At 45.9% G+C, this 17,339-nt stretch overlaps 2 protein-coding genes across 6 annotated transcripts in view; both read right to left on the reverse strand.

Annotated features, from left to right (window-relative positions):
* The window catches only part of LOC141093937 (uncharacterized), a 61,497-nt gene extending 46,387 nt beyond the window's left edge, over positions 1 to 15,110 (reverse strand). The window contains exon 1 of the mRNA XM_073579618.1: positions 14,933 to 15,110. Within this exon, the coding sequence (XP_073435719.1) occupies positions 14,933 to 15,110 (178 nt within the window). The remainder of the gene's footprint in view (positions 1 to 14,932) is intronic.
* Positions 1 to 17,339, reverse strand: part of LOC141094189 (uncharacterized) — a 402,263-nt gene that overhangs the window by 168,192 nt on the left and 216,732 nt on the right. The window lies entirely within an intron of this gene.

Below are 17,339 nucleotides of genomic sequence, written 5' to 3' on the forward strand. Positions count from 1 at the left end.
ACAGTCAATCTTTAATTACACTGTGTTACCAAGGTTTTGTCCCTCGGACAATTTTGAGTGTTCCTGTTAGATTTTTCATGCCGATTTCAGAAATGACTTCAGATGTTTCCTATCACGTAAGGTTTTTGAGAAATGATACGAAACATTATAATATTCTGTTATAATTCTAAAAACTCATATGAACTTTTTCTGAAACAGTATATTCTGAATTCTCCACTGAAATAACAAAATTGCTGATCTACACATATGCAAGCACTCATTATGCGAATTCCGTGCAGGTGCAGTGAATCATTCGGCTGACCGTGTACGGAGCATACCACATCTCCTGGGCAGGGGAGGAATCAAAAGACAATACTGACATACTTAGAGCATGGCTGAATGGATCACGACCTTCAATGCCGTTCGCTGTCCCAATGATATGGAGAGAGCAGAGAGATAATGTAAAAGATTGCTACTTCTGCTTTACTAATGTAACAGGATATTCAGCAAAGAAGAAGAAATCAATAAAATATCATAAATCTTCCTTTAGCCATAAGACCAGTGCAACATGATGAAAGTCTTCGTATTCCAAAGCCACCCAAAGTATGGACAATGGAGGATGATGAAGATGAACTAACATGTCAGTGAAAAATTAAACTGCTGCAGACCCAGACTTTGAACCTTCTACATCTAATCCACATCTGTTCAGTCAAGCTGATCTGAGTGACTTGGTCAGAGATTTGAAATTGTCAAAGAGGCAGGCAGAATTATTGGGATCAAGGCTACAAGAACGGAATCTCTTATTAACAGGAACAAGAGTTTCTATTTTTCGCAGTCGTCAAGAAGACCTTGATCAATTTTTCAACCATGTCGACAGTTTAACCTTTTGCAACGACGTCTTGGGGTTGTTTGGTGCACTTGGATGCAAACATGACCCGAAGCAATGGCGACTGTTCACTGACTCATCAGTTTTAAGTCTGAAGGCTGTTTTACTACACAATGGAAATATCTATCCTTCTATACCTATTGGACATGCTGTACACACTGTGGTGTAGTGACCACTGTGTCCACTAGGGGGCGCTGTGTGGATGTCCCAGAAGAGAGGATGAGTGGCAGAATACTGAATGAACGTTATGTATCTCAAGGTGGGTGGCCTTGGGATGGAGACTTGTGTGTCTGTTGATCAGCAGTGATACTGCTGAGGTGCTGTTTCAATGTGTTTGGGAAGTCTCCAGGTAACTGATGAGATGGGCAGAACTAGTTACCTACAAACCCACCCAGGGGGTGTGTTTAAGAACGCTATTATAAAGTATGTATGAGTGGTTGAAGGACCTGTGATGAGGTCATAGCCATGTGACCCGGTGGGCGTGGCTATGGACCATATAAGGTGGCCAGGGTAGGTCACATGAGTGAATGCTGGGACCCGGTTGGTCCATTGTTGAAGGTCCTGCTGGGAGATGGGGCTTCCTGCCTAACAGCACGTGAATGCTGTGAGTAATGGCTGCAAGTGTCTGACAGTTCCCAGGGGAGGGAATGAACGTCTGCAGTGAGCTGAAGCAGCCATGAGGTAACCCTGATGGTGTGAGATATCTGTGAGGCTGAAGAGCCTGAGTACTGGACATTGCGTAACCTGTGTGACCACAGGCTTAACAGAGGGAAGCTCTGTGATGAACGCTATGATGATTATATGAACTTTATGTTGCTGCTGTGGTTTATGATGCCTGAATAAACCGCATGGACTGTTTTGGTTTTATGGAAAACCTGTGCAGGATGTGATTTATTGGCTGCCAAGCGAGTATCCCCTACCCGAATGACAGCGCTACCTTACAATTGGTGGAGAAATGCTATGGGCAATGTTGTAGCCTAGTTGCTAGGAGCAACGGAAGGGGACTGCAAAATTTGGTTGCTAAGGGCAACGGTTTCCAAAAACACATGTTGCAGTGCTGGCAACGCTGAGCCAGGAGGGCTGACGGTCTGGAAAGCCATGTGACATGCTGACTGGAGTCAGTGGAAAAGACTTATAGGACACCTCTGCGGTAGAGGGGTCCGAGAACCTGCGCGGCCAGCAGGTGACGGCCGTGAAAGCCGTGTTGTACTGACCGGGGTCAGTGAGAAAGAGACTGGTGATTGCTATAGGGTGCCTCTGTGGAGAAGAGGTATCCGAGGACCTCTGTGGCCGACACAGGTAACGGACAGGTGTTCGTGTTGTACTGACCTGGGTCAGTGGGAAAGACTGTGTACCTGGAGGGTTCAGTGAGTAAGGTCCTGGAGGGTCAGTGTTGGGAGGTTCTGGGAGAAGAATCGGATCCCTGGAGCACATTGCATGACCTTGGACCTGGTGAGGCTTGAGTGTTGGGCAGTCTCAGGAGGAGATGGATGTCCTGAAGAGCACCCGCTGAGCCCCTGGACCTGGGGAGGCCGGTGTGTTGGGAAACGCTGGGAGGAGGGTCGCTCCCTGAATAGCACCCGGTGCGCCCTGTGTGTTGGACGGTCTCAGGCGGAGACAGAACGTCCTGAATAGCACACATACAGGACACGTGAGTTTTGTGTGGTGTTTTTTTTTTCTTTTCTCAACACCAGCAGCTGTGTGTGAACGGCAGCCGGTGGTGTCGGTGACAGCAGGACTGTGGTGGTGCCAGCAAGGACTTGTGTGGTATTGTTAAAAAGGCAAACTGTGTTGTGTGAACTGTGGTCTGAGAAAACATGGGGAGATCCCGAAAGGAGGTATTAGCCCAAAAGGTGGTGGAGTCCCAGAGGGGGGCAGTGACCCAAATCTGGGTGGTAACCCAAAAGGAGGTTGAGTCCCAGAGGGGGGCGGTGACCCAAATTGGTGTGGTCCAGAAAGGGGACGGTTTGTCTGGGAAACCGCATTGTGTGTGTATGACTTTGTCAGAATGTTTGATATTCTTTCCGGATAATGACGGGCCACAGGTGTGTACCGTAATGCTGCACCGAGGAGGAGTCTCGGGGTGGCTGGACGCAAAGAGTCAGGTGACTGATGGGAACTCCTCATTTTTTGTCTGACCGAGAAAATGGTTCAGGTTCGCTGTAAACATGGGGTCAAGGTGAACTATGTGGTAGACAGAGTAATGTTTGAAGGGTCCAAAAGTGGTGAATGCCAAGGTGGAGGGATACCACCTGACTTAGTCTATGCCTTTCAGAGGGGCAGGGACTTTGTGTTGTTTGATGACATATGGCAGGAGGTTGGAGACGTTTCTACTGTTGGGCTAACAGATATTGAGACGGTGACTGCTCCTGATGTGGACAGGTCAGAGGTAGAAGTGACCGGAAGAAGGAGTACATCTGCCCAACTTACGGACCTGTCTCGTGACATGATGGTTGGTGGGCTGGGAGATGAGACGATTGGAGTGGACACACGTTCAGAGGGTAACTGGAGGGTTCTCTTCGATGATCGGCGTGACTCAGACTCTAGGGGTGACTGTGGCTCTGAGAGAGAGGGAGCACAGACTAGATGAGCTAGAGAAAGAAGTCTTCGAGCTCAAAGGTCACCTGGCATTGTGGCAAGGTCTGAATAAGTCCCTCAGAGAAGAGGTAGGAGTACTAACAGAAACTCTAAGAGGTCTTCTGCGGGAGAAGAAGTGGGACGAAGACTTTCAGCGGCCAGGCCTGAGTGAGGAACAGTGTGAAGACAAAAAGAAACTGAAAAGTATGGAAGCAGAGGTGATTCGTTTGCAGACGGAGCTTGCTGCTGCAGACTGTGCTAAAAGACAAGCACAGCAGGAAAAAGATGAACTGGCTGATGTAGTTGCTAATAACAGTGGTAAGGATGCTCTGGCTTTGGAAGAAAAGAGGCAGTTAGAGTCTCGCATGGCTCAGCTTGAAGAAGAAGTGGAAGAAGAACGTAGTAATGCTCAGAAGAATGAGAGTGCCCGTCAGCAATTAGTTCGCCAGAATAAAGAGTTAGAAGGAAAGGTTGCACTACTGGAGGAACAGCTTGATGCGGAAATTAAAGTGCGAATATCTGCAAGCAAACAAGTACGTCGTACGGAGAAAAAAACTTAAAGGGGTTGTCCGGGCTTTTCACATAATCTCAGTACATGCTCTCTGCACTGAGGCTGCTGGAGGGGAAGAATTCATTACTGTGTGAGGGCTGCTTCATGTGGACGGGGAGGGCCTGTAGCTATGGAGGGTGGGGTTGTTGCTATAGAGGGCATGTTTGGGGTAGAATAGGAGGTTACGACTAGTTCTCATTTCAATGGAATAACAACCCCCCCCTTGGACGTTCTGTTCAGGATATCTAGAAAACCGTGCAAACTAGTAACAGAAAGTAAATTACTAATTGTCATAATTCTGCAGCCCAGATATGTACTGAGAATATGTGAAAAGCCCAGACAACCCCTTTAAGGTTGTACTAAGGCAAATGGATGATGAAATGCGTTGTTCTGAGCAGTACAAAGACCTGGCGGGGGGGGGGGGGGGGGGGGGCGTGCCCAGCATCCGATGAGGAAAGACACAGGATTGAGCGCTCCTCAAAGGAGAACCAATTAGGAGTTTTATGTGACTTTTGCCTGATTTCTGTTCACCTCCTGCCAGACTTGTGGCGTGGGAGGCCGGGGGAGCAGACCCCTGCATTGTGGGAGAGGAGTGGTGGCAGAGGGGCCGGTGCTGGAGGTCTGACCTGTGGCTGCCCTGCAGACAGAGGCATCCATTACGCCTGGGGGCAGCGTGAGAGAAGGCAGGGACCTGGCGGGACAAAGCTGAGCTTACCCTGGAGTCGGCTGGAGGAGGGTGCATTGGAGAGAGCCTGCTCCCGGGGACCATCACTTACTGCCTAGGGACGGTGGAGTGGAGGTAAGAAGATATTCTACCCGCTCCCCCACTCTGGTCACGCTTCACTGCATATATCTTTTAACTCCATACTCTCCCTGCTGAGCCCTGTGCTGGCAGACTGCTAGTTGGGAGCTGCTGTGGAATTGGGCACTGAGAGAAGAGAGCTGTGGTGGAACAGGGGGGGGAAAGCCGATACAGAATGGCCCCCGTCATTACCCCCTAGTACAGAGGGCTTTTCCCGCCGAGAGCTTCGGCCGCCATTTTGGAGAACAGTGGATATAAAAAGGTATATTTACCTGCCTCTACTGGAACTGAAAGTTATGAAGGCACACTTACCAGCACATTAAAGTTTCTTTTGCCTTTAAATCTCTTGACATCAATCTCCAACAATTGTCAGCCTTTATTTATATCTCATTGGGACCTCAGGGTGAATTTTATATGAAGATTATACACAGAAATCTCTGCTTAGCTTGTCAAAACAGAGACTTGAGTGCAACATAGTGTTGGAACTTGGAATAATACTCTGATCTATTTTTCGTCATTAATCATACCTTTGGGTATGTTTTTGGAGCTGAGTGCACGACCCTAACGCATTTTCAAATATATAGACGTTCTACTTGAGAGGGGCTTGCTGATGGAGGACCGATTCTAATGGAGTGACTACTCCACTTCCCCATGCCTTTCTAAAATAACAGCAGCTGAAACAAACTACAGACACCTATAGGCAAATCCAGACGGGCTATTGAGCTTAACGCAGATTCAAATCAGGGGGCCACTCTAAAAGACATGAAGCGTTACCTAAACCCAACCCCCCAGGCCAGAAACACCAGATCATCTTTATCACAATATACATCTCGAGATAGTTCCACTTCCAGAGAGTCAATCACCTCACACAGCTCTCCTGCAACAATGTCTGATGAACAGGACGGAGATAATGCAGCCAAGGAAGAAATGAGTATTGCCGATTTAAGCAAGTTTATAAAAGCACTTCCCACTAAAAAAGACCTTGAAGGGTTCGCTTGCAGATTAGAAAATGCTTATAAACAAGAAATCCACAATTTACAGAAGGAACTTACCACACGAATCGAGGATGTGGAGAAAACACACAGGAAGATATTTCCCGAGAATTACAGGCACATAGGGATATCATAATTGACCATACTCTCAGGATGGAGGATTTCTCATCGGGTCTGGAGGACTTAGAAAACCGCAATAGACGTAACAACATACGTATCCGCGGCCTACCAGAGTCTATTGGCCCTGCCGAATTGGATCGCACAGCTCAGAGGATCTTCCTGGACATACTTGATGACAAAGATGGTGGACCTATTGAGTTTGACAGGATCCACAGGTCACTCGGACCTAAATGTACCTCAGAAACGCGTCCTAGAGACGTAATCTGTAGAGTTCACTATTACAGAATCAAGGAGGCCATAATGACAGCTTCCAGGAAAAAGGGTTCCATCAGATACGAAGATCAACAAATCCTAATTTTGTCAGACCTGTCAAGGCGCACACTGCAACTGCGGAGAGCCTTGAAGCCATTGTTAGCAGAACTCAAGGAAAGAGACATTCCATATAGATGGGGCTATCCATTTCAATTAACGGCCTTCAAAGGAGGCAAAACAGCTTCTTTTCAACAGATTGGTGACCTGACAAATTTTCTGGGTGCCTTTGAACTCCCCATGATAGATCTCCCGGAGTGGCCTGTGGGCCCAACACTTCCAGGGGCACCACCCAGATGGCTAAAGGTTCAGCAGGCCAAAAAGAGAAGCAGCAGAGATTTCTCTAATCCGACTTGAGGACTTCTCCCGGTATTGTCATGTCCTGGGTTAAGACAAGCCTGAACGCAATTGGAGTGTTCCCCAAATAGAAACACCGTCTGGATAAGAACATGTATACACTCTCGCGGATATATATACAAGTGTTCTGTTTTGCTTTGATTTGACATATCTGTTTGAATGTTTTTGATATATGCAGATGTTCGGCGATAACTGAATGTTTTTTCTAGATTTGTTAGGCTGGGGAGGGAGTCTCAGGTCTTTTCTGGGCTTCCTCTCTCCTGGTGGGGTATCTGGGTAGTGTTCTACCAGAACCAGCATCAGTGATGCATAAAAATTGGAGTGTTTACTCCCATGTGACTCTTCAGGTATTCCTTACTTTTCCCTCTTTTTTTATCGCGTACTCTATTCACTCTAAATCCTTCACTTCTTACCGCTTGTTCCCTTTCCAACCCCTTACTTTACCCAATCTCTATATAGGTGTCATGGCCCCTCCCTCGAGCGGATATCTAATAATTGGAGACGTACGATTCCCATCAGATTATGGATAAAATTAAGTTTTGCTCCTTTAAAGTTAAGGGGCTGAACATACCCGAGAAAAGGAGACAGGTCCTGACCACAAATAATAGACAAAAGGTCTCGGTTTTAATGCTTCAGGAGACCCACTTTAAAACTGGTGCTATACCACAATGCGTTTCAAAACATTACCCCAAATGGTACCATAGTTCTAACCCATATTCTAAGTCCAAAGGAGTCTCAACAGCCTTTCATAAAACTTTCTTGCCTGAGGTTCTAGACTCTGTAATAGACCCGGAAGGCAGATATATCTTCTTGTCAATATCATGCGCAACCCGCAAACTGGTTATAGCTAAGGTATATTTCCCTAACCAAGGACAGCGGAAATTTGGAGCAGAATGCAAGAGACGCCTTGAGAACTTCGCTGGCTCCTCTCCTGTGATATTAGGGGGGACTTTAACATCCCCATGAACCCCACGGTGGACGTTTCCTCAGGTAGGACATCATACCCCTTATCCTCTGTTAATCAAATTAATCAAACAGATGTGCAGCATGAGATTGGTGGACATTTGGAGGGTCCTCCACCCTGACACTAGAGACTATAGTTTCTTCTCACAAACTCACAACATTTACAGTAGAATAGATTATTTTTTGATATCAGACAACTTGCTAGATCTGCCGGTGGAGGCAGATGTGGGGTCGATACTATGGTCAGATCATGCCCCAATATTTTTTTTTCCATCATATTACACTCAAATGCAAAATCGGGGTTCTCATGGCGCCTGAATGAGAATTTACTTCAGGACGCCTTGTGCAAATCAGAGGTGGAACGATCAATATCCAATTTTATAATTGATCATGGTGAAGATCCCACATCCCCTCCTATCAAGTGGGAAGCTTTAAAAAGTGTTGTGAGGGGGGTATTTATCTCACATGGTGCTCGACTGAAAAAAGAGAGAATCGTGGAGTTATCCAGTCTATCAGATCAAATTTACAAACTAGAAAATAAACAAACGTGATCTAGACCCCGCTACATTTGCACATCTCTCCACCGCCAGACAAAAAATGTTGGCTTTACTGGACCAGAAAACACAATGCTTTAGGGAACGGCTCAGGGACCGTTGCTATCAACTTGGAAATAAAAGTGGCAAGTTTCAAGCTCTACAAGGAATTGGCTTGAAAGGAGTAATGCTCCAGAGGATCTCAGCTTTGTATACATGTCCTAGCGCACGAGTTAAGGTGAATGTTGCTCTCTCAGACGCATTCCCCATTAGGAACGGTACGAGGCAGGGATGTCCACTCTCCCCCCCTTCTATATATATTAACAATGGAGTACCTTGCCACCGCAAAACGAAATAACCCCTCAATCAAAGGAGTTAAATTGAGGTCAGAAGAACACAAATTGGCACTTTTCGCGGATGATGTTCTCTTGTATGTCACCTCCCCCACAATAAGCTTACCAAACATTATTTCAGAGTTACGTGAATTTGGCCTATTAAGTAATTTTAAAATTAACTCACATAAATCTGAGATTCTGAATATATCATTACAACCCTCCGTAGTGGAAAAGTTGTGCACCTCCTTCCCCTTTAAATGGCGTTCTGACTCCATCACCTATTTGGGAATCAAAATAACACCTAGGGTGTCCAGGCTATATGACACCAACTTCAAGCCTGCCTTACATAAAGCAGAATCGGACCTAGAAAAATGGCACAAACTTCCATTATCATGGTTTGGTAGAGCCAATGTAATTAAAATGGACTTACTGCCACGCCTTCTTTATTATTTCCAAACGATCCCCATATATTTACCTGCCTTTTTTTCCCGCCTTAAAAAAGCGATTTCCCAGTTTGTGTGGTCCCATACACGGGCTCGAATATCATACCACCTATTAAGTTGTCCTAAAATAATGGGTGGAGTTGGCCTACCGGACTTTCTAACTTATAGCCGTGCATCATTGGGAACTTGTATTCTAGATTTATATCATAGCAGGGATAGTAAGTGATCCTCAAATTATACTGTGGTCCACGGGGGTGGGGGGGAAGGAGGGAGCCACCTTGTCGTTCTTGACCAGGAACATGATCTTATTTACTAAACAGAGGCACAGGGCTCTTCAGAATCATAGAATCGTAGAGTTGGAAGGGACCTCCTGGGCCATCTGGTCCAACCCCCTGCTCAAAGCAGGATTCGCTAAATCATCCCAGTCAGATGTCTGTCCAGCCTCTGTTTGAAGACTTCCATTGCAGGAGAACTCTCCACTTCTCGTGGCAGCTTGTTCCACTCATTGATCACTCTGTCAAAAAGTTTTTTCTAATATCTAATCTGTGTCTCCTCCCATTCAGTTTCATCCCATTGCTTCTAGTCTTTCCTTGTGCAAATGAGAATAAAGATGATCCTTCTACAATGTGACAGCCCTTGAGATATTTGTAGACAGCTATTAAGTCTCCTCTCAGTCTTCTCTTTTGCAAACTAAACATCTCCTGGGCCACTGACTCCTATTTATGATAACCCTAATTTCCCTGCTGGTTTTAATAGGAAATTTTATCTAGATACAGTCATATGTTAAAGTTTGGGCACCCCTATTAATGTTAACCTTTTTTCTTTATAACAATTTTGGTTTTTGCAACAGCTATTTCAGTTTCATATATCTAATAACTGATGGACTCAATTACATTTCTGGATTCAAATGAGGTTTATTGTACTAATAGAAAATGTGCAATCTGCATTTAAACAAAATTTGACCGGTGCAAAAGTATGGGCACCTCAACATAAAAGTGACATTAATATTTCGTAGATCCTCCTTTTGCAAAAGTAACAGCCTATAGTCACTTCCTGTAGCTATTAATGAGTTCCTGGATCCTGGATGAAGGTATTTGTGACCATTCCTGTTTACAAAACAATTCCAGTTCAGTTAAGTTTGATGGTCGCCGAGCATGGACAGCCCGCTTCAAATCATCCCACAGATGTTCAATGATATTCAGGTCTGGGGACTGGGATGGCCATTCCAGAACATTGTAATTGTTCCTCTGCATGAATGCCTGAGTAGATTTGGAGCGGTGTTTTGGATCATTGTCTTGCTGAAATATCCATCCCCTGCGTAACTTCAACTTCGTCACTGATTCTTGCACATTATTGTCAAGAATCTGCTGATACTGAGTTGAATCCATGCGACCCTCAACTTTAACAAGATTCCCGGTGCCGGCATTGGCCACACAGCCCCAAAGCATGATGGAACCTCCACCAAATTTTACTGTGGGTAGCAAGTGTTTTTCTTGGAATCCTGTGTTTTTAGCCTCCATGCATAACGCCTTTTTGTATGACCAAACAACTCAATCTTTGCTTCATCAGTCCACAGGACCTTCTTCCAAAATGTAACTGGCTTGTCCAAATGTGCTTTTGCATACCACAGGCGACTCTGTTTGTGGCGTGCTTGCAGAAACGGCTTCTTTCGCATCACTCTCCCATACAGCTTATCCTTGTGCAAAGTGCGCTGTATTGTTGACCGATGCACAGTGACACCATCTGCAGCAAGATGATGCTGCAGGTCTTTGGAGGTGGTCTGTGGATTGTCCTTGACTGTTCTCACCATTCTTCTTCACTGCCTTTCTGATATTTTTCTTGGCCTGCCACTTCTGGGCTTAACAAGAACTGTACCTGTGTTCTTCCATTTCCTTACTAGGTTCCTCACAGTGGAAACTGACAGGTTAAATCTCTGAGACAACTTTTTGTATCCTTCCCCTGAAAAGCTATGTTGAATCTTTGTTTTCAGATCATTTGAGAGTTGTTTTGAGGAGCCCATGATGCCACTCTTCATAGGAGAATCAAATAGGAGAACTACTTGCAAGTGACCACCTTAAATACCTTTTCTCATGATTTGATACACCTGGCTATGAAGTTCAAAGCTCAACGAGGTTACAAAACCAATTTAGTGCTTCAGGAAGTCAGTAAAAAGTAGTTAGGAGTGTTCAAATCAAGAAAATGATAAGGGTGCCCATACGTTTGCACCGGTCAAATTTTGTTTAAATGCAGATTGCACATTTTCTGTTGGTACAATAAACCTCATTTGAATACAGAAATGTAACTGAGTCCATCAGTTATTAGATATATGAAACTGAAATAGCTGTTGCAAAAACCAAAACTGTTATAAAGAAAAAAGGTTAACATTAATAGGGGTGCCCAAACTTTAACATATGACTGTAAGTGTAGGAGTTCACGTCCTATTGTTTACGATTTCGTGGATCGATCTGATATGAGGTCATTAGATGAGATATTTCAGGGCGGAGTACCACCCACAGGTGCCTGGTTCTTTTACGAACAACTAAGAAGTTTTATAACTGCTATATCCAAACAAAATGATATCAGGAGACCTTTAACTCCCTTTTTTTCTCAAAGTGGGAGCATGACTTGGGGAGATCCCTATCTCAAGAGGAGAGGGGCAGGGTGCTTCTATTTACATTTAGAACGTCGTTACACTCAGTATCACAGGAGAGGAGCTATAAGATTTTAACAAGGTGGTACCGGTGTCCCTCTATGGTGCATTCTATGTTTCCGGGGATTCCGGACACATGTTGGAGATGCTTACAGGATAAAGGAACATATGTTCACATATGGTGGGACTGCCCGCCTATAAAGAAGTTGTGGTTGTCGATTTTTGATCTCTACAACAGGCTATCAATATGTCAAATTCAACCTACAGTGGAACTTGCACTTTTATCTTTATGTGATATGTTGATTTCCAGGTTTAAGAAGAATCTCCTCAGTCACTTTCTCGCGGCTACTCGGAATCTGATCCCCCGGTTTTGGAAGCAAGAGAAATACCCTTCTCGCTCTGAATTTGTTGCAGAACTCAATGATATTTATAGAATGGAGTATTTGCTGATTCAAACCACAGGGAACTCTGACAGACTATATAACACTTGGGCCTCCTGGCTAGCATTCAGGGAAACCCCGGAATTAGATATCTGGCTATCGGGACCTTGATTCATATGTAGGATAGCATCAGAAATATTCTGTACACTTTAGATCTTGTTCACTTGGTTTGACCTGTTTGTCTTTGGCTTAAAATGGTCTTCACCAACTTATTATCCCCTCCATCTGCACATGCGCAGCGGCCATTTTCCCGTAAGTAATCCACCGCACAGGCAAGCATGGGTGGATGGAACGGCACCCATGCAGCACGGGACAGAGTGCGGCGGCAAGCACCGGGGTACAGAGTGAGGCGGCAGCAAGCACTGGCCACCTGCAGCGGCAGCACAGATAAGGTATATTCGCATTGAAAACACACCCCTATTTTCCCCCCAAATTTTGGGGGAAAAAAAGAGTGTCTTACAAAGCGAAAGATATGGTAATTTGGTGGCATACTTATTTGGTGTAAGGGTGCCAATTCAATGATAACGTGTCTACCTGACCCCCATCTCTCCCTGATCCGGCTGCCCCCTGTACTGACTGACGCTCCACTCGCTCCTGGGGCTTCCCATGCTGCCACTGTTGAGGCTGCTGCGAATCCAAATCTGTCTCCATGTTAACAAGGACAGGTGAGCTAGGAAACCCTGAGCAGAGGTGCCAGCTTAGGCCACTTTCACATTTGCGTTTAAGGCCGCAGCGACGGCCTGCGCACGGCCGCTGCTAAGCCCCGCCCCCTGTCGCGCCTCCTCCAGTAGGTCCGCCTACCGGCGCAAGCGTCCTGCGTCCCCTATCATTAGCACTGGGGACGCAGGCCGTGCGCAGGTATGCGTTTGGCGGCGCATGCGTCCTTTTGACGGTGCGCCCCGTCGCGCCTCCTCCGGTAGCTCCGCCTACCGGCGCATGCGTCCTGCGTCCCCTATCATTAGCACTGGGGACGCAGGCCGTGCGCAGGTATGCGTTTGGCGGTGCATGCGTCCTTTTGACGGTGCGCCGACCAGCCCCAAACGCAACCTGTAGCAATTTGGTTGCGCTCGGCGCACCGTCAAAAGGACGCATGCGTCGCCAAAAGCATACTGCGCACGGCCTGCGTCCCCAGTGCCAAAGATAGGGGACGCAGGACGCATGCAGCGTCATGCGCCGGCAGGCGGAGCTACCGGAGGAGGCGCGGCAGGGGCGGGGCTTAGCGGCAGCCGTGCGCAGGCCTTCGCTGCGGCCTTAAACGCAAATGTGAAAGTGGCCTTATATTTATACTGGCACCTGTGGCCACCAGCGCCCACGGCATTTCTGGGTCACGTGGCTCCTGTCTGACATGCCTCCTGGCATCATCATCACACACCCCCCTCCATCAGTGCGGTGTGATTCTCCGATACGGTTGCCCCCTAGGCAACACTGGCGTGTCCTGAGAACGTCAACAGCCGCGCCCTCCAATCAGGGCACGCCGCTAACCTTTCGTCCGCTCACATGTGGAGCCCTCTTGTACTCACGGTGACATTTCCAGGCATCCTGCACCTGCCGAAGCAGAGAAGCCAGGTCTGGGAAGGAAACTCCCATCTTTTATTTCTTCACAGGTAAGCATGCACAGGTTCACCCATCAAGGACAAAAAAGGCCAAAATGACGCAAGGGAGAGGTTCCGCCTTTTTCGCCTGTAGGTTTCCTGTCCTTGGTGGGCTGGTTCCCTCTCTCGTGGTGCATGGGTGATCGATAAAACCGAGGTTTCCACATTATTAGTTTCTCAAAACTGTCTATCACTCTCCCATGATAATTCTGCTTCACGTCACTTGTCTTATCTGATGCATTATTTCTGTGCTGTGTATAAATATGTGATTCTCCAGATTTTGTATTAGTCAATGCATGATGAAGAGACCCGAGTAGTCTCGAAAGCTTGCAATGTGTTACCATCTTTTCAGTTAGCCATTAAAAGGTATCAACCACTGAGGACTCAATGCTAAATATTCTTCTATCTACTGGCTAACACGGTACAAAGATATATATCTTTCCTGTAGGCCAATTCGAGCATAGTTGTTCGTCTGGCTAAGCCCAGTTGCAAAGAATGAAGCAACCGAAGCTGGATCTGGGTCCGGAAACACAAGGACTCTATAGCAGAGTTGGGGCCCGAGACAAAATGTGAAGAGGTACGCCGACCATACAAGGTGCGGCCACGCAACAAGGCACAAGTCAGAAGGTCTAAACCAGAGGCCCACAGCCAGAGGCACAAGGCCCGAGGTACTATGAAGCACAGAGGCACCACGACACAAATAACACACAATGAGGCACAGAGGCACCGAAGTATTATGACGCAATATGATGCACAAAGACACTATGGAGCACCCTGATGCAATGTGATGCATAGAGGCACTATGATGCAATGATGCAATATGATGCACGGAGGCACTATAATGCAATATGACTCACAGATGCAATATGATGCACAGAGGCACCATGGTGCTGTCCGGAGGGACGTAATGGAAATGCAAAGTTTTGCCAGAACTACTGGACCTGGTCTTGTAGGGACCATATGAGCACATTCAGCAGCACAGAAGGGAGAGAAGGTAGATTCATCCAATAAGATACCAGGGATCTAGGAAGCCAACAGCATCATTACCCTCCGCTTTCTCTTACAGGCCTATCATAATACCTCTTAAATTGATTTTTTCAACTTGTCAGCATATTCTATGTACGTTGTCATTTGACTTTGTAGTTTACAGATCTGAGCAGGTAACTTTCAGTGTTTGCTAATACCAGGAGGTAGGTGAATCCACCAGGTTGTAAGTTCTATAGAATAGGGCTCTCAATACCCAAAGTCATTTGAACAGTTTCGGGTGGAGGAGAATGCTGTGGTCCAGAGGCAAAATGGTGATCACACGATTGTAATACTGTCAGACTACACGACCGATAAAGCAGTCAGTCGTATTACTGAAAAGAATCTGTAACTTCTCTGCATTTAGTGGTCACTACTCACCTGGGTAGTCATCTGTAGGAATCTCCTCTTTACACCGCTCATCACCCCTCACATATGTCTCTGTAGTATTAATATGGGTCAGATCTTCACCCTGAATTTTGTCAGACCTGTCAAGGCGCACACTGCAACTGCGGAGAGCCTTGAAGCCATTGTTAGCAGAACTCAAGGAAAGAGACATTCCATATAGATGGGGCTATCCATTTCAATTAACGGCCTTCAAAGGAGGCAAAACAGCTTCTTTTCAACAGATTGGTGACCTGACAAATTTTCTGGGTGCCTTTGAACTCCCCATGATAGATCTCCCGGAGTGGCCTGTGGGCCCAACACTTCCAGGGGCACCACCCAGATGGCTAAAGGTTCAGCAGGCCAAAAAGAGAAGCAGCAGAGATTTCTCTAATCCGACTTGAGGACTTCTCCCGGTATTGTCATGTCCTGGGTTAAGACAAGCCTGAACGCAATTGGAGTGTTCCCCAAATAGAAACACCGTCTGGATAAGAACATGTATACACTCTCGCGGATATATATACAAGTGTTCTGTTTTGCTTTGATTTGACATATCTGTTTGAATGTTTTTGATATATGCAGATGTTCGGCGATAACTGAATGTTTTTTCTAGATTTGTTAGGCTGGGGAGGGAGTCTCAGGTCTTTTCTGGGCTTCCTCTCTCCTGGTGGGGTATCTGGGTAGTGTTCTACCAGAACCAGCATCAGTGATGCATAAAAATTGGAGTGTTTACTCCCATGTGACTCTTCAGGTATTCCTTACTTTTCCCTCTTTTTTTATCGCGTACTCTATTCACGCTAAATCCTTCACTTCTTACCGCTTGTTCCCTTTCCAACCCCTTACTTTACCCAATCTCTATATAGGTGTCATGGCCCCTCCCTCGAGCGGATATCTAATAATTGGAGACGTACGATTCCCATCAGATTATGGATAAAATTAAGTTTTGCTCCTTTAAAGTTAAGGGGCTGAACATACCCGAGAAAAGGAGACAGGTCCTGACCACAAATAATAGACAAAAGGTCTCGGTTTTAATGCTTCAGGAGACCCACTTTAAAACTGGTGCTATACCACAATGCGTTTCAAAACATTACCCCAAATGGTACCATAGTTCTAACCCATATTCTAAGTCCAAAGGAGTCTCAACAGCCTTTCATAAAACTTTCTTGCCTGAGGTTCTAGACTCTGTAATAGACCCGGAAGGCAGATATATCTTCTTGTCAATATCATGCGCAACCCGCAAACTGGTTATAGCTAAGGTATATTTCCCTAACCAAGGACAGCGGAAATTTGGAGCAGAATGCAAGAGACGCCTTGAGAACTTCGCTGGCTCCTCTCCTGTGATATTAGGGGGGACTTTAACATCCCCATGAACCCCACGGTGGACGTTTCCTCAGGTAGGACATCATACCCCTTATCCTCTGTTAATCAAATTAATCAAACAGATGTGCAGCATGAGATTGGTGGACATTTGGAGGGTCCTCCACCCTGACACTAGAGACTATAGTTTCTTCTCACAAACTCACAACATTTACAGTAGAATAGATTATTTTTTGATATCAGACAACTTGCTAGATCTGCCGGTGGAGGCAGATGTGGGGTCGATACTATGGTCAGATCATGCCCCAATATTTTTTTTTCCATCATATTACACTCAAATGCAAAATCGGGGTTCTCATGGCGCCTGAATGAGAATTTACTTCAGGACGCCTTGTGCAAATCAGAGGTGGAACGATCAATATCCAATTTTATAATTGATCATGGTGAAGATCCCACATCCCCTCCTATCAAGTGGGAAGCTTTAAAAAGTGTTGTGAGGGGGGTATTTATCTCACATGGTGCTCGACTGAAAAAAGAGAGAATCGTGGAGTTATCCAGTCTATCAGATCAAATTTACAAACTAGAAAATAAACAAACGTGATCTAGACCCCGCTACATTTGCACATCTCTCCACCGCCAGACAAAAAATGTTGGCTTTACTGGACCAGAAAACACAATGCTTTAGGGAACGGCTCAGGGACCGTTGCTATCAACTTGGAAATAAAAGTGGCAAGTTTCAAGCTCTACAAGGAATTGGCTTGAAAGGAGTAATGCTCCAGAGGATCTCAGCTTTGTATACATGTCCTAGCGCACGAGTTAAGGTGAATGTTGCTCTCTCAGACGCATTCCCCATTAGGAACGGTACGAGGCAGGGATGTCCACTCTCCCCCCCTTCTATATATATTAACAATGGAGTACCTTGCCACCGCAAAACGAAATAACCCCTCAATCAAAGGAGTTAAATTGAGGTCAGAAGAACACAAATTGGCACTTTTCGCGGATGATGTTCTCTTGTATGTCACCTCCCCCACAATAAGCTTACCAAACATTATTTCAGAGTTACGTGAATTTGGCCTATTAAGTAATT

This window comes from Dendrobates tinctorius, unplaced genomic scaffold (genome assembly GCF_039654945.1).
Source record: "Dendrobates tinctorius isolate UK_male_01 unplaced genomic scaffold, ASM3965494v1 ptg000063l, whole genome shotgun sequence".
NCBI classification, from domain to species: Eukaryota; Metazoa; Chordata; class Amphibia; order Anura; family Dendrobatidae; genus Dendrobates; species Dendrobates tinctorius.